Genomic DNA, 27,752 nt, shown 5'->3' with positions numbered 1-27,752 from the left:
GCTCCAAGTCCAAGGTGAATTTGCCAAGTGTTTTCAGCCAATTACAACCAATGACAATGTTAATAGGCCCCATATCCAAAGTGATCAAATCTACTTTCATTGTGCAAGAGGGCGATAACTCAATTGAAGTACATAGACACACTTCTTTACTAGACTCATATGCACTGTTGGCAACTTGTATCCGCAAGGAAGAATCCATATCAATGGGTAGCAACTTCAGCCCTTTCAAAGATTTGGTATTGACGAAGCTATGAGTGTTGCCCGTATCCACTAGAATATGTGCAACCTTGCCATTAATGAAACCTTTGAGTCTAAGTTTATTTTCCCCTTTGCAACCGGTCCATGCATCATGTGAGATAGTATACAAGGAAACATGAGAATCATGATTACCACTTGGATGAAAAGGAAATCCATCTATGGGATCATAGAATTCTTCGTTTGTGGCATGCTCTTCTTCATGAATCTCTTCAACCATTGGGTATGCATCAACATGTAGTAAATTTCCCTCTTGATCTTCTTCTTCTTCAACTTCCACTTCCTGAGTGATCACCATGTTGATTTTTGAGTTCTTAGCTTTACACTTTAGCTTATGAAGCATAATCCTTTTGCATGCATTTCCTGAAGTTTGTGATGAGGAAGGAAGTTGCTGTTAGAACTGTTTTGGGGCAGTTTAGGAGCATTTTCAGTTCTTGAAAAAGTACTTCTTGGCTCAGCCACATTTTTGAAAGTTTGCCCCTGTTTTTGTACAAAATTTCCACTCTGTCTACAGGTATAAACAGTGGAAAATGTTGGCACTTTGCTGTTATAACTGTTTGTACTGTTATAACCTCTGATTTCTTGTCGAAAAGAGTCTCTTTACTGGCTGAAAACTTGCCCATACTTTGTAGGTTGATTGGAAACATTATTGCCCATACTTCTTTGCTGAAAATTTCTTGCATTTCTTTTGTACTTCAAAGAGTATCTTTCAGCCAATTGTATGGCCTCATGTAATGTCTTTGGTTGTTGAGCTCCTACCTCCGATGATAGGGTAGGGTCAAGACCAAAAATGTATTTGTTTAGCTTAGCAAAATTTGAAATACCTTCAACATACATGGAAAGATTCAAGTAGGCATTGGAATAGTCTCTAACGGACATTCCCCTTTGAGGGCACGCGTACCATCTTCTTTGAAGCCTTTATTTTTTCAAAGGAGACAAAAAGACATCAATCATCGCTTGCTTGAACTCCTCCCAAGAGTCAGAATTTTACCCAATCTTTTTTATGTAACGCCACTAAGTATGGGCATAACCTTCAAGATGAAGAGCCGCAAAATAAATTTTGGCCTCTTCACTTCTAAGGTAAAGGGTGAAGTACAATTCAAGCTTATTGATCCACTCCTCCCATTCCGAAGGTGATGCATTATCTCCTTTGAAATTAGTGATATTGATATTCTCTTTATATTCTTTTTTATTGTAAGATGGTTGCCCATGAGATTATTGTCTCCATGAATCTTTATTCCATGAATTTTGTTTAAAAGTAGGTGGCCCAAAGCTATGAGATGAGGGTTGTCCATTTGAAACATGCTCTTGGCTTGGGATGTCATGGACTGATCTTTTCTCATCACGCCTTCCACCTTCATGAACTTGATTGTTGATTGCATTTTCTTTTTTGTCACTTAACCCCTTGTTTCTCTCTGAATATGGTACCAATCCCAATGCTTAATAGCTCGATGGAAATCTTATTATATGGGAATATACCAGATTTAGTAATACCTTAGCTTGCAATAAGGTGTATCGGTAGAATGAACTCAAACAGTGTATTCCGGACAGCTTGTTTAGGTGTAGTCCACTAGACTCCCTGTCAGTAAATTGGCCATAACTTTTGCTCTCGATGTCAGATCAACAAACTTTTTGATTTAAATCGGAGCTTAGGATCTCCTCTTCAAATCAAGCTATTAAGATTCCAAATTAGATCACGACATAATTTTCTGTAATAGGAACTGTGTATCTGTCCAGAGAATTCTTGCAACCTGTTAACACCCTGTGGAAACCTTGTTTGACCCTGTAGGAATACCCTGAGTGAAGGAAAGCCTTGTAAACCATCGTAGCAACCAGAAAAGGGTTATGGGGCACCTGTAGGGCTCAAGAACAACCTGTAGATGGGTATATACCTGCTGTTTTATCTGTCAAACACTTGTAGGTGTCCTGAAAATAGGAGATGCTCTACCCCTCTTCCAATGGTTCACCAACCACTTATGGAACCTTGATTATTGCTGATCAATGCTGTACTTGTGCCAAACTCTGATAATGGGAAATGTACGTGCACCTAAATTTGAAAATAACATGGGGTTCGAGACAAGAGGAGTGTGCAAAGTTCCACCTCAAGCTGGGTTGTGCACCCCTTCAGGGTCTTAATCGGGAAGGGAGGGTCACCTTTCTTTTGTCTTCCCGACTCGCTTGGCATCTGCTTTTCCTCGCGGGAACCAACATGGCAAGTACATTTCTAATGGCTAATCAAACAAGGATGCTATGCATTGATTGAAAAAGCCTTTGAACTTTTAATGAAATGCAAGTGGGTATTGGGAAATGACTGAATTGAAAAGGGCTATGGATAGGGCATTACCCTTTTGCAGTGACTCACTGCTTTTACAATGTTCCCACTTACCATTTTCATCATTGTTTCAGTCCTATAGCATCAATGCTCAACCATCCAACAAAAATCCAAGTCAAGTAGGCAGTGAGTAGCATTTATGCAGTCAATTGAGCTTCAACATTTGAATGGGCAGAAAAGAACTCATCAAGCAATCATAATCAGTCCTGGGCTGAATTCTACATGCCTTCAATAGGAATTAAGAGGTTCTACTACACTTAATCTCTCTTATGAACAATAGGACTGGTTCAACAATTGGATAAAAGAGAGATTAAGCTGAAATTACTAGAATTACCTCTTTAATGCTGATGGAAAGTAGTGGATGAATCCAATCAATCAACCTTCAGCATAAGACACCATCAATGTAAACCAAATCGTTGGAGAATACCTTCAATTGAACCTTCTTGGGGTTGTAGACAACAAAAGCCCCATGAAATTAAAGGAGATAATCCAAGAATTGGATTCTTGAAGCTTGCTGCCCTGTTTTGACTCCATAGCCACCATATTTTGAAGCTTCACGTCCAAGAAGGCTTCAATGTTAGTCCCTTGAGTGTTGAAGAAGCTCCAGGATGCTTGTTAGAGTAAAAGCCCTTTGATTCTTTAAAGAAATTTCAAAAAAATCAGTGTTGTCCTGAATCTGCCATAGCTAGGGTTTGAGAGCTCAAGAATGCTCAAGAGGATGGCCTTCAGTTGAGTATACTAGAATGGAGACTGAGAGATTGATGATTATGGATTGTACAAGCCATAGATGATGCCATTGTCTGCTGAAAATGTGGAGAAGATGAGCAGGGAATTCGGCACAAAATGCGCTGATTCAGCCTGCTGTCCTGGCTGATCATACTCAGCAAGTTTGAGCCTACGCTACTCAATCTGAAGCTCTTGACACAAGGAAACAGGCTATGATGTCTCTCCAGGGAAAAATAGCTCTTGGAAGAAGATTTCAGCAATTGACTCCATGGATTCTTGGAGAAAAGCTTGAAAGGAAGAAGAGAGAGAAATTGTTTCCAAAAAGTAATCTCAGTTTAACCACTATAATCCCACTTAGACTTCAGTTAGGGTCAAAAGCATTCTAAATGGACTTCCATTTGACCACGTCTTGCTATTTTGGCCAAGAACCTCCATCTTCCTCAAGATCTTCTTCAAGAAGCCTTCAAAATTAGTCCCGACTTGTTGCAAAGAACTCTGACTAGTCACAGTTTGAACTGTACTAAACCCTGTGACCAAATCTTGGTGCTCCAGTTAACTGGTTCCTGTCCCAATGACTAAATTCTCCAAGAAAATGACACTTCCCATGGATCAGATTCCATGCTCTGATACCAATGTAATAAAGCTAAATTCCATAACAAGCTTTTAAACTGATAATACTAGAAATAGACATAAAATGCCAAGAAGCCATAGCCAAGGTGGCTTGGCAAGAAATGGTATTACCAATATTGGTTGAGAATCAAATGATGAGAGGCTGCAGCAAGGTATGCACCCCAAGCTATGGTGGCCAAGATTATTCTCCCTCTTAGATGGTGGGAGGTTGAGACCTCAAACAAGTAATGTTTGTAAAATGGCAAAAAGATGCTACACATGTTACACCTCTTCTTTTATACTTACCCTAGACCAAGGCATTTATGCTTTATTACACCCCACCTCATGTACTGGTGTCAACAAAATCCTCATTATCTCCACTTCAATAAGATAGTGTGATGATTCTGCAATCTCTGAATGGCTAGCTCAGTGTGACAGGTTGTGTATCAATAGAGTGTTGAAAGGGTGTTAGCTTGTCCATGCTAAACCTATGTAACTATCACCCTCAACAAGTTGTTGTAAGGACTCAAGGGCCAATCATATATTTCTATGTTTGGTTACCTCCCACAAGTTGCGTATGAACGATATTGATTTGGTAAGAGTCTCCACCACAATCAGGAGAGTCCCCAACTCAGCTTCCACAATCTCATGTCAGATTGAAGCCTTACATCTGATTATTCTAGAAATCATGACATCAAGGGCCTCTCTATTGATTTCCATCCATCATATGTGCAGTCTGATCTATTGTGGTGGTCTTGGGGCTAGGTCCCCATATTCACAATCCATATACTAGTGTGGATGTAACCAATGTGTCAAGTAACCATAGCTCAGTGTGGGGGTCTTGGAACTATCCTCGTGTCAATCTAGTCTTTTCTGCCTCTCTCATAGAGAAAGTGGGCCTTGTGAATAAGACACCAAGATATGTACAAGAATCCATATAATCCATCTCCTCTTGCTCACAACTAAACCTTGGTGATGATCTTTGAACCCACTATGGAGTGGTACTAAACATTGCAACCTTGGTTTTGCCAAGGCTGACTGAAAGCTTGTTGTCCTGTGCATAGGAGTAAAGTGCATCTAGATGTCTCTATAGACCTTGTGGAGAATCAGCTATACTATGTCATTTGCATAAAGCCAATATGACATCTTTTCCCGTATGCCCCTCGACCGCCTTGTCTACTAGCAAACCCATCTATATCCAACATGGTCTTAGGAGATATAGTTGGAAAGCTGATTATTGTATAATCCTCAAAGTGTCGATGAGAGATGACATTCTTGCTTCACTCCAATGGTGGAGTGAACAGGGGCTGAAAGACCCTTAGGTGCCGTACTTTACCCAACAGTTCATACAATGCCAGAATGCGACAAATGAGCGCTCTGGGTACTCTGATATCACGTAACTTGTGCATCAAGTTGGCTCTTGGGACTCTCAAAAGCTTTGTGGAAATCTCCAAAGCAGCAATAGATCTGTCTCCTGTCAGCTTGACCCTCAATAATGGCTTTGAGTGCGAAGACATGATCCATGGTGGATGCTGCATTTGGGATCTGTTCAGAGGATGACACTCATGTCAGTATTGCTAAGCCTGCTAGAGATAGTATCTGTTGGACAGCCTTCCTGCTCCTTAAGTCCTCTGATTTTGTTGCATACATCTACTGTTCTCTCTTCATTTGTTAGTCATATCACATGTGTTGTCGTATACTCATGTTTTCTCTGCATATCCGAGTGTTTCATTACAAGGACAGCAGTGGGTCCAGGTGCCATAGGGAGCATATTGCTCTCGAGGAGCCTGCTGATTGTTTGGGGCTCCTCTAGGCATTCCTCAGGTTTATGTTTTCCAGCTATCAAACAGGGTCTTTGGTTTAGCATTGGTATGGATGTAGTTGTGTTCCAAGCATTTGGGATTGATTAACACACTGCTGTCTACCCAAATGGACAAGAAATGCTGATTGAGTTTTGATGCAAGACTAGGGCGGACCAGTGTGGGGCCAAGGATGATTTACTAAATCTACTGTAGTGCAGTTCTTGTGTGCTGTGTGTTATTGATTGATGTACTTGCTTATTTAGATCAATTTGAGTGCTGTAAAAGAACATTGTTAATGTATTTGCTTTCAAGAGGCTACAAAAGAGCTGGTGGAAGCTTGTGTTTCTGAATTTCTTTTAAGGTTTACAACTGTCTATAATGGATTTGTTACTTTTGCAGTTTTGTAGTTGGCTGCTTGTACATGTTTGATTTTGCTGTTGTTGCAGTCATCTTTTGGCTTTATAGAGTATTTTGACCATGCATCTGCTGCAGCTGCTATTCTCACACTTCATGGAAGAGAAATGTAAGGTTGTAAGGTGGTTTATTGGTTTTTTCTTTCCAAATTAAACTTGACGCAAAGCTGATACATGTGGTATTTTGTAGATTTAGCCAGTCAATTAAGGTCAATTGGGCTTATGCCAGTGGGCAGAAAGAAGACACCACAGGTAGACTATGAGTTACTCTTGCTGGAACTCATGCTTCTAATTGTGAAAACGTTCAGTTTTGGTTCTTGTTTCATTGACCATAGGTCTTCTTGCATTATTAAATTTTCAGGCCACTTCAGCATCTTTGTAGGTGATCTTAGTTCTGACATCACTGATGCAGTACTTCTAGCTTTTTTCCGCATTTATCCAAGCTGCTCGTAAGCTTTCTGCTTGCTTTTTTGTCTTGAAATGCTGAGTTCAGTTCAGGATTTGGATGAATTTGCTGATGGTGATCTTTGTGTGATAGAGATGCTCGAGTCATGTGGGATCAGCGGACTGGTCGCTCAAGAGGATTTGGCTTTGTATTTTTCAAGTCTCAGCAGGTGTGAAGCTCTCGATAATATTATTTTCAATCAATTAGTCAGGTAATTTATCAAAGATATTTGTGTTTCTATGTATCTTTTTGTCATATAGATGTCTGAAATGTATGTGTGATGGCATAATGCCCATGGTATATATCAGTTCATTAATTCAAATTTCTTCATGAAAAAAAAAGCCTATATCTGTTTCCTATGTTCATAGTATGCTGTTTACACGAATCATTGCATACATGGCAAAAGGATGCATGTAGAGAAATGAAAAACCGGGACAAGTATATTGTAGTGACAACTGTGTTAGGGCCTAGCTCAGTGAATTTTGTACTTTTCTTCTCATTGTAGTTGAGACTAGGCTTTTCTTTATGTCTCTGAGAACCTTTTATCTCTTTAGCCATTTGGAGTAAGGAGTATACTGTTGTCACCATTTTAATTTTTGAAGTATTTTTTATATAAGAACTGGTGCTTGTTTGCTCTCACAACTCAAGAGAATGAGAACATGTATTCATAGTTGAAGCCTACATGTTTATTTATCTAGTCAATTATTTTCTTGAAAGCAAAACATTTCTAGATAGACATAAAATTAGAGCTGGCAAATGGTTGCAAGTCAAGGTTGATCCACACATTGGTTAGAGCAAAGATAGCACACATTTCACCTGTATGGCTTGTGGTTGGAACTCAAATATCCAGGGTTAAACTTTACTCACAGAAAGGATCGACAGGTTGACGTATGAGATAGATACACAAGGGCCAAGAACAAACAATAACAATTCGTAATAACATGATACTAGTTTATAAAATTGTGTATATGTAAGGCAAAGGTTTCAATTCATGTATCTTTCTATAAAAAGTCTCAGATGGGATTCTCATGTTGTATTTTTGTTGTAACTGAAAGAGTTCTCATTTATACCATACTAGGAACCCCTAGATTTTAGGAAAGCTCCCTAGATCTTAGGAGTATCACATCAGTCTAAAACAAACTAATCCCATAAAAGTAGCAATTACTTATTTTAGATAAACTATTTTCTTTGAAGTTCTAAAATTGGCTATTGCAATAATTATAACGTGTGCCTGGACACTTATCTTGTTCATTTTCATTTCCTTTAAACATGCAATTTCTCTCACTCTTTCTGGCTATAATCTACTGCACAACAGTACAGCAAGCCAAAATTTGTTATGGCTATCTTTGTCATTCTCTTCCATCTCTTCATCATCAAACTACGTAACTCTGTACCTTCTCTCACTTCTATATTTGGAAAGGCAGAGTTTCATGGCTTGCTTTGTTATTTTGAAACTTCTCTTCCATTTGGAGAGTGCAATGGAAGCCATGTTGATGTACAGCTCATCCATTATGAAGATAGGCAAGTTTTTCTGTAACATGAATTAATGAGTTGATGTGACATTTATGGCAAAAACAGTATTAAGAGCTGTGGCTGTGTATTGTAGAATACACACTATGAGTTTTCACAGGTGTTTTCGGGGGGGGGGGGGGGGGTGTGTGGAGGGCACGCAGGGGGGATGACTAATAGCAGATGTAAGTTGTGTGTGTAGTCAAATAGTGACCTTGACAGCCTGAAGTGCTGTAAACAGCATCCACTTGCTGAAACATTGCATATCAGGGAGTTTAAGAACAATTGCAACAGGAGTGAGATTGACCGCTGGAACAGCATCCAACCATGACTGAAAACTCTCTGGTGTAACTGTATTCAATGCAGACATTTGCCACGAGCTGGATTTAATAACAGTCAAACAACAAGCTGGAGCAATTCAGACATTGCATGCAAAGCTGATACAATCCAGAGCCACTCATAAAAGGCAATAGCAGGCTGATTTGGTATTGGAGCAACTTTGAATTGGAGTTTGAGCAACTGTTACGAGTCTAATTGAGTGCATATGGCCTTTGGCAATGTGCTAAGAATTCATAGTCCAAGAATTTAGAAGAAGTGTGTCAACCAACGGCTGATCTAGAACTTGAATTAGAAGAGGCTGAGGATAATTAGGAGGACCATGTTATTACTCGCGAGCAACATAAATCATCAATGACTCGGGTATACAACATATAAATGCAATGGGGACTAAACTCGGGACACAATGGAATCGCAATTGTCCATGTTAGTGGAAATAGCTGAAAAGTCTAAGGGTGTAAAAAAAAGAGAAATTCAGGATTTAAAATCTGCACTGGTAGACCCTTAGTCTCTACATTGAAGGATATGGTGGTGTGAGTACGGATGTTATAGTTATTTCCTTTAGTGCTCAACCCTAAGGAACAAACATTAAGGATAACTTGGTATTCAAATATGTGAAACCTCCACAATTAACATGGAAGATAAAAATAAAACCAAATATTGCATCTTTGACAATTTACAAGCCATCACACTTTTCCATCCACAATATTTGCATTCTTTCAAAAATAGATGATTTCCATCATATGAAGGACTTGAGGCTAGTCTATTGTTTTGGTCTGAAGAGTATAAGTGGTGGCGAAGCCTAAAAGGGACCAATAGAAATCTTGAAGATATGGCTCATTTTGAAATCATCAACTTGAAGGAATTCATTTTGGAAAATGAAATGGAAAGGAATTGGATGGATTAGGATAAGGTCATACAAAGGAGGAATTAGTAACTTCCGCAACACTAGCCTCTAGGGATTTCATGAGGGGTTGGATAAAGAGCGTAAAAAGGAAGTCAAATGTAGTGCGCCCAAAAATCCTTGAAAAGGTGATGAAGTCCATTTACATCTATGAAGATAGTTTATGCTTGTGTGTGTTTATGAGTCCCATTGATGTGGAATCTAAAGCTAAGAAGTTGGGGTGCTGAAACCCATGGGGAAATTTAAGGAAAATTGTCTTTTACCAAAGATAAGAAGCTTACCTTTGTTAAGAAACATAACATTGAGGTGAAACTAAGCCAAGAGGAACATGAGATGGCAAGAAGGGGAAAATCATGTTTGGGTTGTGCATCACCAAATCATTCTACTTGGAATTGTGCTTAAGAGCAACCAAGGGCCTTGGTGGGGAAAAGGGGGGGTTCTGACAAGGGAAAAAAGATCCATATTGTGTAAAGCTTGGGAATTTAATGGGTGTGAAAGGTAAACATTCTTAGGGGCTCTGCATATGGTGAAACCGGCCTTCCTTTTGTGGAGGGGTGGTAATAACCTGATTATAACTTAATTACAGCAAGGAATAATTAATGAAATACTGAAATACAAACATTTACCTATCAATCTTGGACATTGGACATCCTATTGGCCCCAAAACTGGTGCCCCTTTTAGTATTTCTTTATCTTTAATTGCAATTGAATTTGAATATAATGGGATTCCTTCAATCCCCTTCACAATCCAAAAGCTCCTTGCTATCAACAATGACTAGCAAGTCTTCAAATTGATTTACCCCTTGATTTGCTCGAGCAATTGGCCTTCACCAACTCCTTGGGAAATGAAAATTTCCCCAAATTTGAATGTTGGTTGGTCCCTCACTTGAATCTTGTTGAGAATTCAACTATCAAGGCTTCAATCTCTTGGCACACTTCCCAAGGTTGCTGTCAACCTAATTTTTGTTGTAAATTAGGGTTACAATAGAGAAAAATACAATTTCTCAGCCTCTAGGGATTAGAATGCTGAGATCTTTGGAGCAACTCTAGGAAATGGTTGGAGAATGAGAGAGGATGCTGAGTCTTGTTTAGCCTCGAGATTGACATTAAGTACCATTAAATTCCAAATCCTAATGCAACATTGTTTAAGACAATATTTGCCTTTGACATTCCTTGATTCCTCGGGTCCTTGGCTCGTAGATATTAAATAATCTTAGTTGCACTTCACATGTGCAATACATACTTAAGCATTTGATTTAAAATTAATTCAAATGTTAAATAGTGCAAACAAAATTTAATGTCCTCATGACAGCCATAACATATCGTGGGACCTAGGAGAGTGTTTTTGCAAGGATCCAATTCTTGATAGGTGATGTGATGTAGCCTTATTTGGCTACATCACTAGGTTAGGGAGGAGGATTTAAATTAGTAGGATAAGCAACGACAACAACCACTTCTCATTGGCATGGATAGGGCCTCATATTTGTTTTCGTTAGACTATGTTGCTTGTAACCTTCATATTTTGAGAGTCGCCAAAAGAGGTTGATTGGCCTTTCTCGTAGAACGAGTTGCTTGCCATGATTTCCCCTGTTTTTATGGTTGGCATAAATGCTTGATTATCCATGGCTATATTAGAGTGATTGACTTATGATTGCTCCTCTTGCAATAGCAATGAAACCACCTCATTAAATGAGTATTCATTGGTATTTGCTTTGGCAAGCAAGCGAAGTGTAGTGGCAAAACTTTGATATGATTCAGGTAGACTAGCAAATATAGTAGAAATAAGAGATGCATCTATAATAATCTTATCAATGTTAGCAAGTTGCTTTTGAATGTCCTTCACACGAGGAATGTAAGCATCTATTGAATCACTTTTTGTTATGTGCTCTATCTCAAGTTGCTTGCCCAAATAGGTAACACTTGCCTCATTGTGCACTTGATACAAATAGGCTAGATTATCCCAAGCATCTTTGGCCGTCGTGCTTGATCAAATATGCGCAATGACCTTCTTTTTGCATGATAATGCAATTCGTGCTTGTGCTTGGGCATCTTGTCTATCCCATCTCAATTGATCCATAGTGGGAAGTGCATGTGTTGATGATTTACTAGTCACTGAAGATGAGCTAGATGCACTTGCATCATTTTGCGTAATAAGGGATCCCCAAAGCTATTTTGCAACTAGTATATGTTAGAGATCAGATCTCTGTGCAGCAGTCGGACTGCACAGTCGGACTGCCACGTGGCAGTCCGACCTGTACAGTCAGTCGGCTGCATTTAATGCAGCCGACAGGGTATTTTCTGGCGCCCCAGTTCAGGCAGTTTTTCGACTATTTATAGTCGACGTTTCCAGCAGTCTGGCCACTCTTCTCTGTCGCAGATTACAGACCGGTGCCGTGCAGATTTCTGTCTCTGTTCACAGATTTCAGACAGCAGACAGTGCAGACTGCAGCAGACTTCGAGGTGGATAGCAGGTCGCATCATCGAGGTGGAGACACGCAGTCCAGCGCACTGCGCCCGTGTATATCTTTGTATTCAGCATTCTTTATACAGCAGATCTTCATTGTACACTGTCTCTTTCTCTCCCTTTTCTCTCTGCGTTCTCTCACTCTCAGTCCTACGCTTCCGCATCGCTGCACTCTGACATGGTATCAGAGCAGTGTTTGAGGGCTGACTGAGCGCAGAATCAACCTGAAGAGGAGTTTCCATCGCGACACAAATTTGCGTTTTTTGCGTTTAAGGGCAGACAGGAGGGCTGCGCCTTGGAACAAGGCTGAAACGAGTGTGGGCGCACAGGAAAGGAGTACAGGTGGTGGTTTTGCTGCTGTTTACTGTTGTTTGACGCGGAGAAAGTTTGAGTTTTCAACCTAAAAGTGTAGGTTTTGCTTTTTCATCGCCTCAGGCGGGTGAAGAAGCTTCGGGACGCGGAAGAGCCTTAGCAGGCTGAGTTTACTCAGTCAGAGGGGGCTGCTTTTGCGTTTGAGAAGGCATTGCAGGTGAAGATGTCTACAGAGATGGACTTGGAGTTCCAGGCGATTATGGACCGGAAGGTTCCTGTCTTACCGGCTCTTCCTACAGATCAGAAGCTCGACGGCGACAACTACCGCATTTGGCGCGTTATGATGTTGGCCATTCTTGAGTCCTATGATTTGGTGGAGTTGGTACAGGAAGATATTGACCGGCCTTCGGTAAGAGATGAGTCCAAACTCTCTTCCGATGCTCGTGCGGAGTTGGCCAGGGCCCAGTCTTGTTGGGACAAACTGAATGCCAGGATTCGATCCTTTCTCTTTCTATCATGCACTACAGCCGTGATCGCTCACATCGAGCACTTGACGGTGGCTCGTGAGATATGGCTGGAGCTTGATCAAATGTACAATTGGATGACCCTGATGAAGAGGGTTTCTTTGGAGGTCCAAATACGGACTTTGTTCGTCAATAAGTCTTCTTCGCTAAGGGAACACATTAACAAGCTAAGGCAGCTACAGATGCAGGTTCAGAATGTGGGGAAGCCGGTTTCCTCCGAAGACATGGTGATCACACTATTGTCCCAGTTGCCGTCACGATTTGGTACATTTTACTCTGCCCTTATTGCTTCGGGGCGAGAGTCTACTCTTCGGTGGGAAGAGTTGGTTCCTATGGTCTTGGACCAAGAGGAACAGTTAAAGGGACAGAATGCTTCCAAGACGGAGGCGTTGACAGGTCAAGCCTCTCAGAAGAAGGGGAAGGACCAAAAGAAGAAGAAGGGGGATAACAAGTCCAAGAAGGACAAGGAGAAGGAGAAGGACAAAGACTCCACATGTCATATTTGTGGAAAGACTGGCCATTGGAAGAAGGATTGCCCTGACAAAGACTCGAAGGACACCAAGAAGAAGGAAACCAAGGATTCTGGAGCGGTGGCTGCACCTTCATCAGCTGCATTTCTACATCTAGTTGTCATTGAGGACGCTTCACCGAATGCTTCTGATGCTGCGATGACGGCTCCCCAAGCTCGAGAATGGATTGTTGACAGTGGTGCCTCACGGCACATGACTCCTTTATCAGATGGTGTTGCCCAGCTGCGACCTTTGCGTGGGCAGGTTCTCATTGGAGACAGCTCTTCAGTTTCTATTGCAGGTCGGGATAAGATGCAGCTTATTCCGGATGGACGAGGTGGCACCCATACCTCAGAGGTTTTGCATGTACCAGGATTAGGGTACCATCTCCTTTCAGTTCATAAGATTTGCTCCCTTGGTCTTTTGGTGGAGTTTGACAGTTCTACTATGCGAGTCCTTGATCGTGAATCGAGGAAGGTTCTATCATCTGGATATGAGGAGAACGGCATTTACAAACTGAAGTCTTCCACTGCCCTCTCTACTCTTCTTCTTACCTCACAGTCACAGTCTGAATTATGGCATGCTCGGTTTGGTCACCTGAACTATGACTATCTTCGGAGGGCGTCACGTGGACAGCTTGTTCGAGGGTTGCCGGATATAGTGGTGAGCCAGCAGCCATGTGTCTCCTGCATACAGGGGAAGCAGCATCGGGATGCCATTCCCCACACAGCTTCGCGGCGGTCTACTTCACCGATGGAGCTAGTATCTACGGATCTATGTGGCCCTATGAGGAATGAGTCCCTGCGTGGGAGCTCGTACTTCATGCTGATCGTGGATGACTATAGCAGGATGACATGGGCCTACTTTTTGGCACTAAAGTCAGAAGCTTTCTCGCACTTCAAGGATTGGCTTCTCTTTGAGGAGAACCGATCAGGCCGGAAGTTGAAGACCTTGCGATCCGACAAGGGAGGTGAATTTGTGTCTAATGAATTTGCTCGGTTTTGTGCAGATAGAGGAATTCACCAGGAGTTTGCCAATACCAATACTCCTCAAGAAAATGGTATTCTAGAACGGAAGAACCGCAGTGTGATCGAGATGGCGCGCACCATGATGGAGCACCGACAGACCCCTCAGGTTCTGTGGGCCGAGGCTGTGGCTACTGCAGTCCACATCCTTAATCGATCCCCTACTTCGGCCGTGGAAGGGATGACTCCATTTGAGGCTTATTTTGGGACGAAGCCAGATGTTTCTTACTTTCGGGTCTTTGGGTGTGATGCCTATGTTCACATTCCCAAGGCTCACCGTGACAAATTTGAAGCGGCTTCCCGAAAACAGGTATTTGTTGGCTACAGCTCCCAGTCCCAAGGCTACCGACTGTATGATCCCGTCAAGCGGGATGTATATACTAGCCGTGATGTGCAGTTTGTGGAGGTTCCGGCTTCTTCAACGGGTGAGGAGCACCCCGTTCTTGGAGATCCAGGGGAGAGTTTGGCTCCTTCTACAGTTCCACTGGAGCCTGTGCCGTTTGATTATGATTCTGTTTTTGACACAGAGTCTACTGTTCCACTGGATCCTTCTGCGGAGTTACCACCGGTGGACATTCCAGAGTCTTCTACTGATGGAGAACGACGAGGGAGGTTCGGCCTCCTCCTCGCTGGGCCCGTGACACACTCGGTGATTCAGGGATCGAGGGGGTTCCTGAGGAGTGGGGACCGCAGGATGGTCCGCCGCGGTCACGGAGGCACCAGGCGCATTCTTCGGAGCTTGTTTGCTTCAATTATTGTTTGATGTCCCGTGTTATGCAGGATCGAGAGCCCACCTCCGTGAAGGAGGCTTTACAGTCCGCCCCATGGAAGAAAGCTATGAAAGCTGAGTTGGAGGCTATTGAGAGGAATGACACTTGGTCACTTGTGCCACGCCCCCCGAAGAAGAAGGTGATTGGAGTCAAGTGGGTCTTCAAGACCAAATATCTCAGTGATGGTACTTTGGATAAGCACAAGGCTCGCCTTGTTGCTAAGGGTTTTGCCCAGCGCCCAGGGATTGACTGTCATGACACCTTTGCCCCTACAGCTCGTATGGCAACCATTAGAGCTGTTCTTGCTTTGGCTGGCCATAGGAGATGGCCTGTTTATCAGCTGGATGTGAAGTCGGCCTTCCTGAATGGTGATCTGAAGGAGGAGATCTACGTTGAGCAGCCTCCTGGCTTTGGTTCTTCAGATGGGAAAGTCTACAGGTTGAAGAAGGCCCTGTATGGTCTCAAGCAGGCTCCGCGAGCTTGGAACGAGAAGATTGATTCGTTCCTCCAGACTCAATTGGGATATCGGCGGTCCAAGGCCGATCTGCAGCTGTATGTTCACACTTCCGAGGATGGTTGTGTGCTGTTTGTATTATATGTTGATGATTTGATTGTCACAGGTAATGATGCACAGCAGGTCCAGGAGACAAAGTCAGCTTTACATCGGACGTTCGAGATGACGGATTTGGGGCTACTCCATTTCTTTTTAGGACATGAGATTTATCAGTCTCAGAGGGGGATTTTTCTCTCCCAACAGAGATATGTACAGGAGCTCTTGGTGTCTTTTGAGATGGAAGATTGTCGGGCCCTCTCTACTCCTATGGATCCGAACTGGAAGGCCACTACCCACTCAGCTTCTCCTTTGGCGGATGCTTCCCGCTATCGACAGTTGATAGGGTCTTTGATTTGGCTTCTCAACACCAGGGTTGATCTATGTTTTGCTGTTGGGCTCTTGGTAGGGTTCGTGAGTGAACCTAAGACGGTGCATTGGCAGGCTGCTCAGAGGATACTTCGGTATCTGAGGGGGACGTCTGATTTGGGGATTCATTACCCCGCAGGGACAGATGGGTCAGATCTTGTACTTGCAGGTTGGAGCGACTCGGATTGGGCCGGTGACGTGGACCACAGGCGGTCTACAACAGGTTACTGCTTTACTTTGGGTGCAGGTGTTATTTCATGGAGTAGCAAGAAGCAGCCCACGGTAGCCCTTTCGTCTACTGAGGCGGAGTATCGGGCCGCGTCTTCCACCACATGCGAGGTTGTGTGGCTCCGGAGATTGTTGGAGGAGCTTGGGTGCCCCCAGACTCGTTCTACATTGCTGCGATGTGACAATGAGAGTTGCATTGCCTTGGCGAGGAACCCTGTTTTTCATGCCCGGATGAAGCACATTGAGATTCAGTACCACTTCATCCGAGAAAAGCTTCTGGATGAGACCATCACTGTGGAGTATTGCAAGACGGAGGACAATCTTGTGGATTTGTTTACGAAGGCGCTTCCTCAGGCTCTACTTCGGCAACATTCCAGATCCCTCAGGCTTCTGCCCTGCCCAGGCTCTGAGAGGGGGGTGTTAGAGATCAGATCGCTGTGCAGCAGTCGGACTCACACTTCCACCTATATGGCCGATTGGGCGCTTGTGACCAGAACTCACGCATATCAGGGTTAGATTTGCATACAGAAAGGATTGATGCCTTGAAGTGTAGGCTAGATCCGCCAGAACAGACAGTTACAATCAACAAGATGGCATGACACGACATGCTTGTACAATGTGCATGTGTGGGCTGAAAGCTTGAAATGCACATTTCTTTGCATAGGAAAGTCACATGAAGATTCTAATACCGTTTTTGCGATGTACACGGAAAAAGCTTTCATATGATACCCATATTGGGGGGGTCCCTAAATTTTAGGAGGTCCCTAAATTTTAGGAGCCTCTAATTAGCTTAAAAATGCTAGTCCTAAAAAAGAGGGATGTCATTCTAAAAATAGTAAATTTTGTACTCTGACTGTGCTTACTAAATTTGGTTGTTTCTATTCTTGACAGTATTTAGCCCAAAAAGGAAGGCCATAGAGAAGAGACAAGTATCAAGACACTTGTCACACAAGTTTTCAAGTGTCCCATCACTTGTCACATCTCATGACATGTGGCTGGACACTTGTCTTGTGCTACTTCACTTTCCCCTTTTGTACTAGCTCTTCCCTCTCCTATAAATAAGAGCTCGTTTTTCTTCATTCAGCATCATTTTTCTTTGCTGTAAACTCATGTACAGCATCCACAGATAGCCAGAAACTGGCCCCATCCATCCCCATCATCATCCCCCACTTCTCCATTATCAAATTCCTCCATATTCCCTCTTCTATCACTGCTGTTTTACAGGACAGCAAGCCTGTAAATTTATTATAGCACCTCCTTCTCGAGCTCTTTCTTCCATTTTATCAACAAGAAGCAAGCCCTATCCATGTACTGCTGATCAACGATGAAGAAAGGTTGATTTTCCCTTTTTCTTCTCTCATATTGTAAAGAAATCAGTTCTTATCATTGCATAATAGATAATGCATGTGTGTTTGTACATCTTTGCATGATCTTGTGAGAGTGAGAATTACTTCTCCTCACTCTCAGGTTGATTGTAACTGAGCTCTTCCCTAAGGGACTTGGATTGAGCAGAAACACATTCCTTCCCCGGGGGGGGGGGGGGGGTTTGTCTATCTTTAACCCTCAATCTTGTCTCCATTACTTTTACATTTTCATGGCTGTAATTTTGTGAGTAATTTTCATTTTCAGCTTAAGTGTTCATTCTCTTTTATATTAAATCTTAAAAACAAGCGAAAATCATAATTGTTAAGCATACTACGTTGTTCAGGGCGTTTACAGTGGTATCAGAGCTTTGGCTTGGTCCTCACCCCAACACTGGTAGTGCTTACAATTATAAGTTTGTTTGTTTTCAGCCCTTGCATTGAGTGCTTGAGCATATTTTTCTTAGAGTCTTAATGGTTCAGTGGAGTGCTATCCTTCAAGCCATTCAAAGTCTTAGAGAGGAGAATCAACAAATTCGTGAGCAACTTCTCAAACTAGAAAAAGTTGAGAATCCCAAAGAATTCAAGAAAAGAAGCCCATCTACTTCAAGGCAAAGAAAGAGATCGCGTTGAAGCTCATCCTCTTCTTCAAAGTCATCTGGCGCCTACTCTGATGGACCCTCTTTTAGTAATGAAGAGTCACACCCTTCTCGTGGAAGACCTCATCATCATCAAAGGCGTCGACATTCTTCACCCTCGTCTCCATCTTCATCCCCATCAAGCACTTCATCATCTTCAACCTTAAGATCCGAGCATGGACGAAGGCATAAAAAGAAGAAGAAGACTAAGTCACTATCTTAACTTGAAAAGAAGATCAAGTTCAGTATGTATGATGGTTCTCGAAATCCTGATCTTCTTCTGAAGTTTATTGGTGAATTTCAAATTTTGTATGGTTGTGACAAGTATAAAGAAAAAGAAAAGATTTTCAGTCATTCTTCACGACAAAACTCTGAATTTTCTCTCTCTACAGCTTTCTTTCTCATCTCCTAGCCATTTCACAGCCTTGCTCCAAAGATCTCAGCATTTGGACCCTTGGAGACTGAGAAATTGCAAATTTCTCTGCTGTAGATCCTAATTTACAGCAGAAATTAGGGTTTAGCAGCAGCCTGGGAAGCGTGCCAGATAGTAAAAGCTCCTGGACTTGGTTTCAACAATGATGAAGGTGAATTTCAGCTGAATTTAGGTGGAGGACTAGCCAACCATTGAATTTGGGGCATTTCCATTGTCTATGAAGTGGGTGAAGGCCAATTGAGTGTCCGAATCAAGGGGCAAAATAGATTGAAGATTTGCTGGTCACTGTGGATAGCAAGGGGAGTTGAAATAGTGAAAGGGATTGGGAGAATCCCATTGAAAGTCAACTTTTTTTTCAATAAAGCTGAAGACTTGGATTTTTTTAGAACTAAAGGTGAATTTCAGCTAAATTCAGGTGGAGGGCTAGCTAGCCATTGAATTTGGGGCATTTCCATCGTCTATGAAGTGGGTGAAGGCCTATTAAGTGCTCAAATCAAGGAGCAAATCAGATTGAAGACTTGCTGGTCACTTTGGACAATAAGGGGAGTTTGGATTGCGAAGGGGATCTGGGGAATCCCATTGTAAATCTACTTCTTCTTCAATAAAGCTAAAGAAATACTGAAAGGGGCGCCAATTTTGGGGCCAATCGGGTATGCATTGTCCAAGATTAGTAGGTAAATTTGTATTTTCAGATTTGCATTTATTGTTTGCTGCTGTAATTAAGTTGTAATCAGGGATTTAACATCCTATCCGAGGAGGAAGGCTGGTTTCATCCTTGATAAGACTCATTTCAATTGGTCAAATTTCACCACTTGGTCAAGCTAGATGCAACAAGTGCTTTAATCTTAGGGTTTTTGGACCTATTCGTTGGACTAGAGCCTATGCTAGGGTCACCCTAATCACATTTGTCAAGGGAGAGTGCGCAATGCCACTTCTAATGTTGAGCTAATGTAGGGGTTGCTTCTTGAGTCCCACTCTCAACTACATCATTTTCCCCTTGCATTTGAGGGTTAGAGTCATCTCATTGGTTGCTATGTGGCCCAAGATCACGCTTGACGTATCAATCTTAACTTTGAGCTTTATGAATTTCCATTAAGGAAGGGGGGGGATTTTGAAAGTCAAGTTGGCTGAACATAGACAATTACTTAGTAAGTTTGCTACTAATGGCTCATCCAAAGTCAGATAATGATCAGATTACATGTTTTTTTAACAAGTTTCTTAAAAAGTATTTCCACCAGCATGTCATCTTGTTGCCATTCTACGAGCTAGAATGAAGTCAGATAATGATCAGATTACATGTTTTTTTAACAAGTTTCTTAAAAAGTATTTCCAGCAGCATGTCATCTTGTTGCCATTCTACGAGCTAGAATGTTAGTTCTTGTGTTACGCGAGATTGCATGATTAACTCCACTAGTTCTCCCCACATTCTTATCTAGAGGGGCCTCTTTTTTGCAAGGGAAAACTAAAGGTGGCAAGAACTCACAAGTTGCGAAGGCAACTTGAAACAACAGTGACAGCCCTTCCTTAGACGGACACAAAGAAACTAGAACCATTTAGCAGCAACTTCCTTAAAAGAATAGGTTTTACACACACTACTAGAGATCAGGCCATGTGGATGAGGAGTGTTGTACCAAGGCCCATGGTCTCCCATCTAAGAAACCACAACAGAGTGCTATGACTGCCTCTACTCTTACTCGATAGTCCAATTAGGTGATGCCTGTGGCTATTATCCCATCTGCTTCTTTTAGCATGGTTTCTAGAAGACATGTGGCATATGGACAACCTTAGTAGCTATATCTTTCAATGCTCTTTAAGGGTTAGCTAATGGGTTTGTTGGCTGCTTTGCTACAGCATTCTTTGCATTTGTTTTGAGATCTCCCCTTGCACCTTCCTCTAGGATTACTTCCCCACCTCGTCATGCATTTCATTGGCAGACTTACTAATGGAAGAACACAATGGTTGCCGCATCCTTTGGTTTTCCTTCTTTAATCTTCTACTACATTCACTCCTTTCCTTGTACACACACACACAGATTGCACACCTTTCATTTAGCTTTCCTTTTTGTTTTGTTTCACTTTGAAGTATCTCACTACAAACCTTAGTTTTGTGGATTCTGATTTTTCTTCTATGGTTTTTGTATTTCAGCGTAAGGCCAATATATAGGGCTGCATCAGTCCTTTTTGGGCTGGAGACATGGGATACACACTGTTCCTTCACGGTTTCTTCTTCTTAGGAGATTAGCTCTTCTACTAGCATGAAGGCTTCCCCTCCGAGGCAGATCATGTAATATCTGTCTTGATGCTATATTGGTGGTGATTTCTACCTTGCTCTTCCAGTTGAGATGCTTCATTCTATCTTCCTCTCTCATTACGATTCTTGGTACCACACAAAGATTGCCATCATTGGTATGACAACCATGGCAATTGTAGTCCTGGTTGGCCATTGGGCAGCCTTTATACATCCTTTGTTTGAGGCCCTAACTGCTTTGGGGTGAGACATGTCGGGGTACAATGGGCTTGAGCTTTTCTTAAAGTCTATTTCTGGTTCTAGTTTTGGTCTTGAGAAGGGTTGTGGATAAAAAAATGCATTATAAACTGATTGGCTCTTTAAAACATCCCCAAAACATGTAGCTTAATAAAGCTTCATTAAAGGGGACATGGCCCTAGAGAGTTTTTGTGTCCCATAAGCAAAACCATAATTTGGGAGGATCCTTCCACATCTATAAATAAATAGGTTGCCCACCATTCAGCCCATCCTTCTTTTGCTACTGTTGGTGCCCAGTTTTCAGCCCGCAACTCACCTTCATTTGCTGTCCAGCCATCATCAACTGCAGCCATGTCATCTTAGCCTATCCTTTGTTGTAGGCAATAGCTTCCAACTATTGGCAATTGCTCCAAGCTGTCCTAGATTGCTGTGTTTGCTATTTCAGCCTGCCGACCAGCTGATTTGCATCATCGTCAGGGTTAGCCAGCTTGCGTTTTCAGCATTGCAGGCCTTGACACTTTGTGCCACACCTCCTCCAGCCATTGCACTACTGTTTATAGCTCTAGTGCATAGTTTTCAGCTTCTGATCGGTGGTACACTATTGTGTTTACCAGTTTGCAGCCTCTAGATTTCCACTTTGCACCACACCTCCTCCAGCCGTCGTCCTCATGTTTATAGCTCTTGTGCATAGTTTTGATCTTTTGATCGATGGTAGAGTACTATGTTTACCAGTTTGCCGCCTCCAGATTGTTGTGTTTTGATGACCAGCTTGCTGCCATATACTTTTCCACACTCCTACACCTTCAACTGGTAGTTTCAGCACTTCGGATCCATCGCTGGTGGATGTCGCACTGATATGAAGAAATGCTTTGAATGCAGCAAACACAATACCAATCATATGACAAAGCACAGACTGGTAAACACAGAAAAAAATTTAGGGTTAGGGTAACTCAGAGACAACGAACACAATGAATACTCAATATAAAATGTTCTTGTAGCAAACACATTTTGCAATGAATACTGAATCTCAAAGTCTTGTATCTTTGGGATCAATGCAGAGGTTATGAGTTGGAGAGTGTGCCATATTCTTAACAAATCCTAAAACACAGCAAGGCAACCTCTTGGTGTCGAACACTAGCAAAGGCAGCCTTGGAAGAGTTGATTTGACGCAGATGACAATGTAAGAGAAAGACAAAAAATGCAGATCCTTGAGAGGAGAGAAAAACTGGGCACTACTAGGATAAGTGACTAGGGATTCCTAAGGGGGCGTGTGTGTGCGAATCATATGGAGAATATAAGCAAGACAATGGATAAGCAAGCAAAACAAGCAAAGCCAGCATGGAAGCTTGGAAAAAAGTGCCGTTAGGAGATTGCCATATGCAATGCTATGAATATAGTGGATCTGGAGTCGACCACTCCAAGGGCGACTGAAAAGGGATAAATGCACACAGATTGCATGTTTTCATGAATAGAATGCCAATGCATAGGGTAATGCAAAGGGAGATGCAAGTTTTTATGCTAATGTAGAATGTGATGCAACGGTGCCACTTGGACAATGCCCTTGTAGGGGAATTGTTTACTTGTCTAAGCACATTTTTACAATCATGCCATCTTGACAGCACGGAGGAAGTTACAAATGTCCATGATAATACAAAATAAATAAATGTCCAAAGCTAAAAAACTGTAAGCATTATCAGTGTCACTCTCAAGAGAAGCATAACCGCTCCCTCTCAAAATCAAAGGAGAAGTAAGAGGGAAGCACTTTCCCTCTCCTTGTATATCCAAAGAAGTAGAGGAGGGTGTACTCAAGCTGATCCATGGTAGAAGGTACTGTAGAACCCGCCTGTTGACTGTCTTGGTCGAAAATCTGCAAAATTATCACTAGACGGCACAAACTCTAGGCGAATAGTGCCTAGCTCAACCTGCTCTTTGGTGAATTGGAAATGAACCGCTATGGGCTGTTTCTTACGGGTGATGATAGGATTGTCGGTAAGGGCAATGACACTTAGATTATCGGAGTAGATAATTGTAGACGACTCGCAAGGAAACCGAAGTGTGGCCAGCAAGTTCGTTAGATAGATAGCCTCGGTAGTACCATCAAAGAGAGCTCAATGCTTTGTCTCATCCATAGAAGTGGCCACTATCTCTTGCTTATGGCTAGCCCAAGAGATGGGTGCCGTACCCAAGGTATAGAGGTAGCCGCTATGGAAACGCCGGGCGTCAAGATCTTCTACCTAGTTAGAATCAATGTAGCTTTGCAAGCATAAACCATGACCATAAGTTAGTCCATAATTATAAGTACATCTTAAATATTTTAATACACGAAGACAAGGAATCCAATGAGACATTCTAGGTGCATTAAAATATTGACTAAGCAAACTAACTCAGTATGCAAGATTTAGCCTAGTATGAATCTACTAGAGTAATTTTCCTACAACAAAACAATAGTTATGAGCATCAAAAGGCTGTCTGGAGGTATTTGTGTGTAGATGGATAGTGGGATCTAGAGGTGTGGCCGTGGATCATGTCTGATCAGTGTAATACTGTTCCATCAGTTGTAGAGCGTACTTTTGTTGTGACCAAAATGTACTTTTCTCAGTTCTAACAATCTCCATTCCCAAGAAATAAGACAAGAAAGCTAAGTCTGTGATCTCGAAGATAGAGCAAAACTTTGCCTTAATTTTTTATAATAGCGGCAGAATTTGAGCTTCAGTGGCGAGTGTAATCAACAGTCAAAATGATATTAACCAAGTAGTGGGTGCAATGGTTTCATCATAGTCAATGTCGTGCTTTTGCCTAAAACCTTATACTACAAGTGCCCCTTGTATTCATCTAAAGGACCATCGGCCTTTAGCTTGGTCCTAAAAATCCTCTTCGTCTCAATGACCGGCTTGTGACAAGGACGATCCACCATTGTCCAAGTCCCATTTTGATCAATACTATGGAGTTCCTTCTCCATAGGCTCACACCACAAAGAGTCCTAGAGAGCCTCTGGCCAACTGTTCGGATTAGAATGTGCAATGTAATGAGTTGTTAACAATGATGGACATGAAGCCTGAGGGTGAGCTGAGTAGGCCTTCTAAGGCCCTCCAAAGAGGAATATGGTGGAAGGATCCTTGTATGTTGCATGGTCTGCTAGTACTAGCGAGGTAATGGGTCTCGTGGAGGAAGATAGGAGGCTGGAGTATCTGCATGAAGGTCAGGAGCGAGCAATAGACTCGGCTCAATGGGCACAATCTTAAACGATGTGAGTGGAGGCGAGGACAAAGAGTCTAGGGTAGAGGATTGGCGTGTGTCCCTCTCATCAAAGACCACATCTCTCCAAATGATCACTTTGTTAGTTGAAGGATCGAACAAATGATAGGCTTTCGCTTCAAAAGAATAGTCCACAAAGATCAAGAGATTTTTTGAAGAGGTGAGCTTTTCTATCTTGTCATCATGAGTATACGTATAAGCACAACCATTAAAAACTTTAAAGTGAGAATTAACAGACTGAGAGCCAAAGAATCCCTTGTATGGAGTCTTTTTAGGGACTGATGTGGTGGGACATTGGTTAAGAGTGAAACAACGCTAGTGACCTCGCTACTCTCAAGCCTAGGAATTACTCAGGGGGCGAAGAGCCAATAAAAAATCCCTGCAATAGCTAAGCAGCTCGACAAGTACCAGCCTAGTAGCGACTTGTACAACTTCATGGAGCAGTTTAAGCAAGTTTGCAAGGCTATAGTCTCACGAACCATGCACAACGCTCCGAGGATTTTTGGCTCTGCTTAGGCGATAAAGGTAGGACGTGATACACCAGCTTAGACGCAGTAGAGCGAGCGAACTTTGCTCGACTAAAAGATCTATTCTTTAAGAGATTCTCGAAAGAAGCAGAATACTCTAACAACCTCATAGTCTAACTAATGACATCAGTCAAAGGGACAAGGAGGACATAAGAGACTATGTCACTCATGTGCATAGCCTCTTCAAGAGAATCCCCACGAATGAGCGATCCAATGAAAGGGCTGTCTCTAGAGTATTCATAAATGGAATTCACAGTGACAAATTGTACAAAGCCTTAGCAAGCAACTCTAGCTTCCAGCGAGACATGCTAGCTAAGGTCTTTGATGAAGCAATTAGGGTGGATGACCAGCTGAGAGAGAGGAGCACTCGAAGCTCAAAACGTGATAACTACAATAACCCTAGTCAAAGGACCTCGGAGGGTACCACAACCTCTAGTGAGAGATCAACCCCTAGCACACACATTGAAGTGTTAATAGCCTTAACCCAAAGGCGCTCAAGAAGCTTTGCCACGAACAAGATCGAGCATGCCATATTTATGATTGTTTGGTTCTTGTGCTCTGTGATTGCATTCTGTTCGAAGAAGTTGGTAGAGATGAGGTGATGTGTAATGCCCGGCTCCTGTAGAAACTCAGAAGACTCATGGGAGGTAAACTTGCCACCAGAGTCACTCCTCATAGTATCCACACGACAACCAATCTGGTTATGGACTAGTAGTATCTAAGCACTGAAATAAGTGAAGGCATCTGACTCATGCTTTAGGAAGTACACCCACAGATATCCAGATAAATCATCCACTATCAATAAGGTTTCCAGCACGCCATTCAAGGCAGCAGTGGATGTGGGACCACAAAGATATACATGAATGAGTCTAAGGGGTTGAGCAGTATGAGTGATAGACTATTAAGAAAAGGGTGTATTATGCTGCTTATCTAGTTGACATGCTTTACAGACCTCTTGAGATAGTTTTAGGTGTAGAAAGCCCTCAACCATCCCTTGATGTGACAACTCATAAAGAGAGTCGTAGCCAAGATGTTTGAAGCGAAAATGCCAAAGAGGATCAGATTTCGTGGGTTTATGTGTGGTGACCAAGGCCTAGAAGTGATGGATCTCCAAATCATCGGTAGTTGGGTCGATAAGAAAATGTGTCATGTGATAAAGGCCATTAGGTTATGCCTTAGCTCGAGCAATCACAAAACCAATCTGAGAGTGTAGGACCATGATTGTGGTCATGGTGAAGAAAAGTGCTTGTTTCAATTGGCAAAGCTATTGAATGGACAACAAGTTTACCCCAAGTTGGGGGACATGATAAACATCATCTAGTAAAGCAAGATTCACACCCAGGTTAGTGAGAAACTTGACATGACCTTGGGTCTGAATCTAGACAAAGGAGTTGTTTTCTATGTGAACACTCCCAGTTGTAGGGGCTTGAGAAATGAAAATGATGGCTATAGAAGTCATGTGTTGAGTAGCTCCATTGTCCACAAGCCAAGAGGTGCTCGGTTGTGACAAGTAGGCCTCTGCTTGCATCTCATTAGGAGGTGACTCGCAATTGTGAATGAGACTTGCATCCGATGTCTCAAGGAGACAATGTGGGCATTCGTAGACCAATCGGATAAACCCTTTGGAGTTGAGTAGTTCGTTGACTGTGATGATTGACAGGTGGCAGTGTGGATTTGGCCTCACCACTGTCTCTATTGGGGGTTGCCGCCAGCTTGCTCTACCTATTGGGGGTTACCTAATTGGGATGCAGGGGTTTGATTCTTGGGTTGATTCTTGGATTTTGACTGTGTGCCGCATGCCTTAGAACAACATTCGTTGTCATAATGGCTAGCCTTTTGACAATGTTGACAATAGTGATTATTCTTAGGGACATTCTACTATTTAGGTTTGAGCATAGATTGAGTGGTTCCTTGGGATTCACCATTCTTGTTTTGATTTTGATTTTGAGTTTAATTTGTGTTTTGTTTGCCCTTGCCTTGGTGCCTTCACGAGAAGATGCAACTAGAGCCCCCTCTATCGAGGATGTTTTATGAAATTGATCGAACAACCATGTGTAACGCAATAGCTGACACTCAAACTTATAAAATGTGGGCATCTGAGGTTATGAAATTGCTTTTGCACAAAGTCGAAATATTTTATTAGTAGCTTGTTAAGGAATAGGGTAACACTCAGCGAGGAGACGCCGATACTCAGCCAACTTGACTTTCAAGTCATCCTTGTTTGTGATTTAAAAGTTTTGAAGCTCATGATTCAAATTGATGTAGCGAGTCCCATCCTGAGCTGCATAGTGGTTAGTCAAGTGTGCCTAATGCTCGGATGCTAAGTTGAAATGCTAAAGTTGAGAGTGAAACTCAGTTATAAGCCTCGCATAAGCTTCGGCAATAGTGGAGGCATGATGAGCCTTCCATGATTGGACGACCTTGTATGGAACAAGTGTGGGATCAAGTTGGGGTTCCAACCCTTGTACTAAATCCCATAGATTCTGAAAATCTAAGATATGCATGATCAAATTTGACCAAATGGTGTAGTTTGACCCATTGAAACGAGTCTTGTCATTACAAATGCATGCTTGGTGTATGAGGAGCTAGAACCATGAGGTGTTGGTGAAGTTGGATAAGTGGGGTAAGGTGGAGCATAAGTTGGTGGTGGATAAGGAGGAAGGGGTAATGGTGGATAGGCAAAAATATACTGTTGATGTCTAATGATTGCTGATTGCTATGGAGGTACCGAAACAGACATAAGTCCATATGATACCCTAGGTGGAGGTGGAGGTACCGAAACAGACATAAGTCCTTATGATACCCTAGGTGGAGGCATTGGGACATGATAGTCTTGTCCAAATGTCGGCTGGGGCACAACATAAGGACCAAATGGTTCACCAGGTAATGCCGTAGAGGCAAATTGCGGTACCAAACGATCCACACTTCAGTATGTTTTGGATGTACTCCCAAAGGGATAGCTCGAAAGTATG

At 42.4% G+C, this 27,752-nt stretch overlaps 1 protein-coding gene across 3 annotated transcripts in view; it reads left to right on the top strand.

Annotated features, from left to right (window-relative positions):
* LOC148024375 (oligouridylate-binding protein 1-like) overlaps positions 1-27,752 on the top strand; it is a 141,955-nt gene that overhangs the window by 73,776 nt on the left and 40,427 nt on the right. For all 3 annotated transcript variants that reach the window (XM_087694007.1, XM_087694006.1, XM_087694008.1), the window contains exons 4-7: positions 6,171-6,247; positions 6,328-6,389; positions 6,499-6,586; positions 6,676-6,751. In XM_087694007.1, coding sequence (XP_087550133.1) covers positions 6,171-6,247; positions 6,328-6,389; positions 6,499-6,586; positions 6,676-6,751 — 303 coding nt within the window. The remainder of the gene's footprint in view (positions 1-6,170; positions 6,248-6,327; positions 6,390-6,498; positions 6,587-6,675; positions 6,752-27,752) is intronic.

This window comes from Lygodium microphyllum, chromosome 15 (genome assembly GCF_053477565.2).
Source record: "Lygodium microphyllum isolate KBCC chromosome 15, Lygodium_microphyllum_v1.1.10, whole genome shotgun sequence".
Classification (NCBI taxonomy): Eukaryota; Viridiplantae; Streptophyta; class Polypodiopsida; order Schizaeales; family Lygodiaceae; genus Lygodium; species Lygodium microphyllum.
Note: the sequence above shows the minus strand (reverse complement) of the source record. Positions and strands in the feature narration are given on the sequence as shown.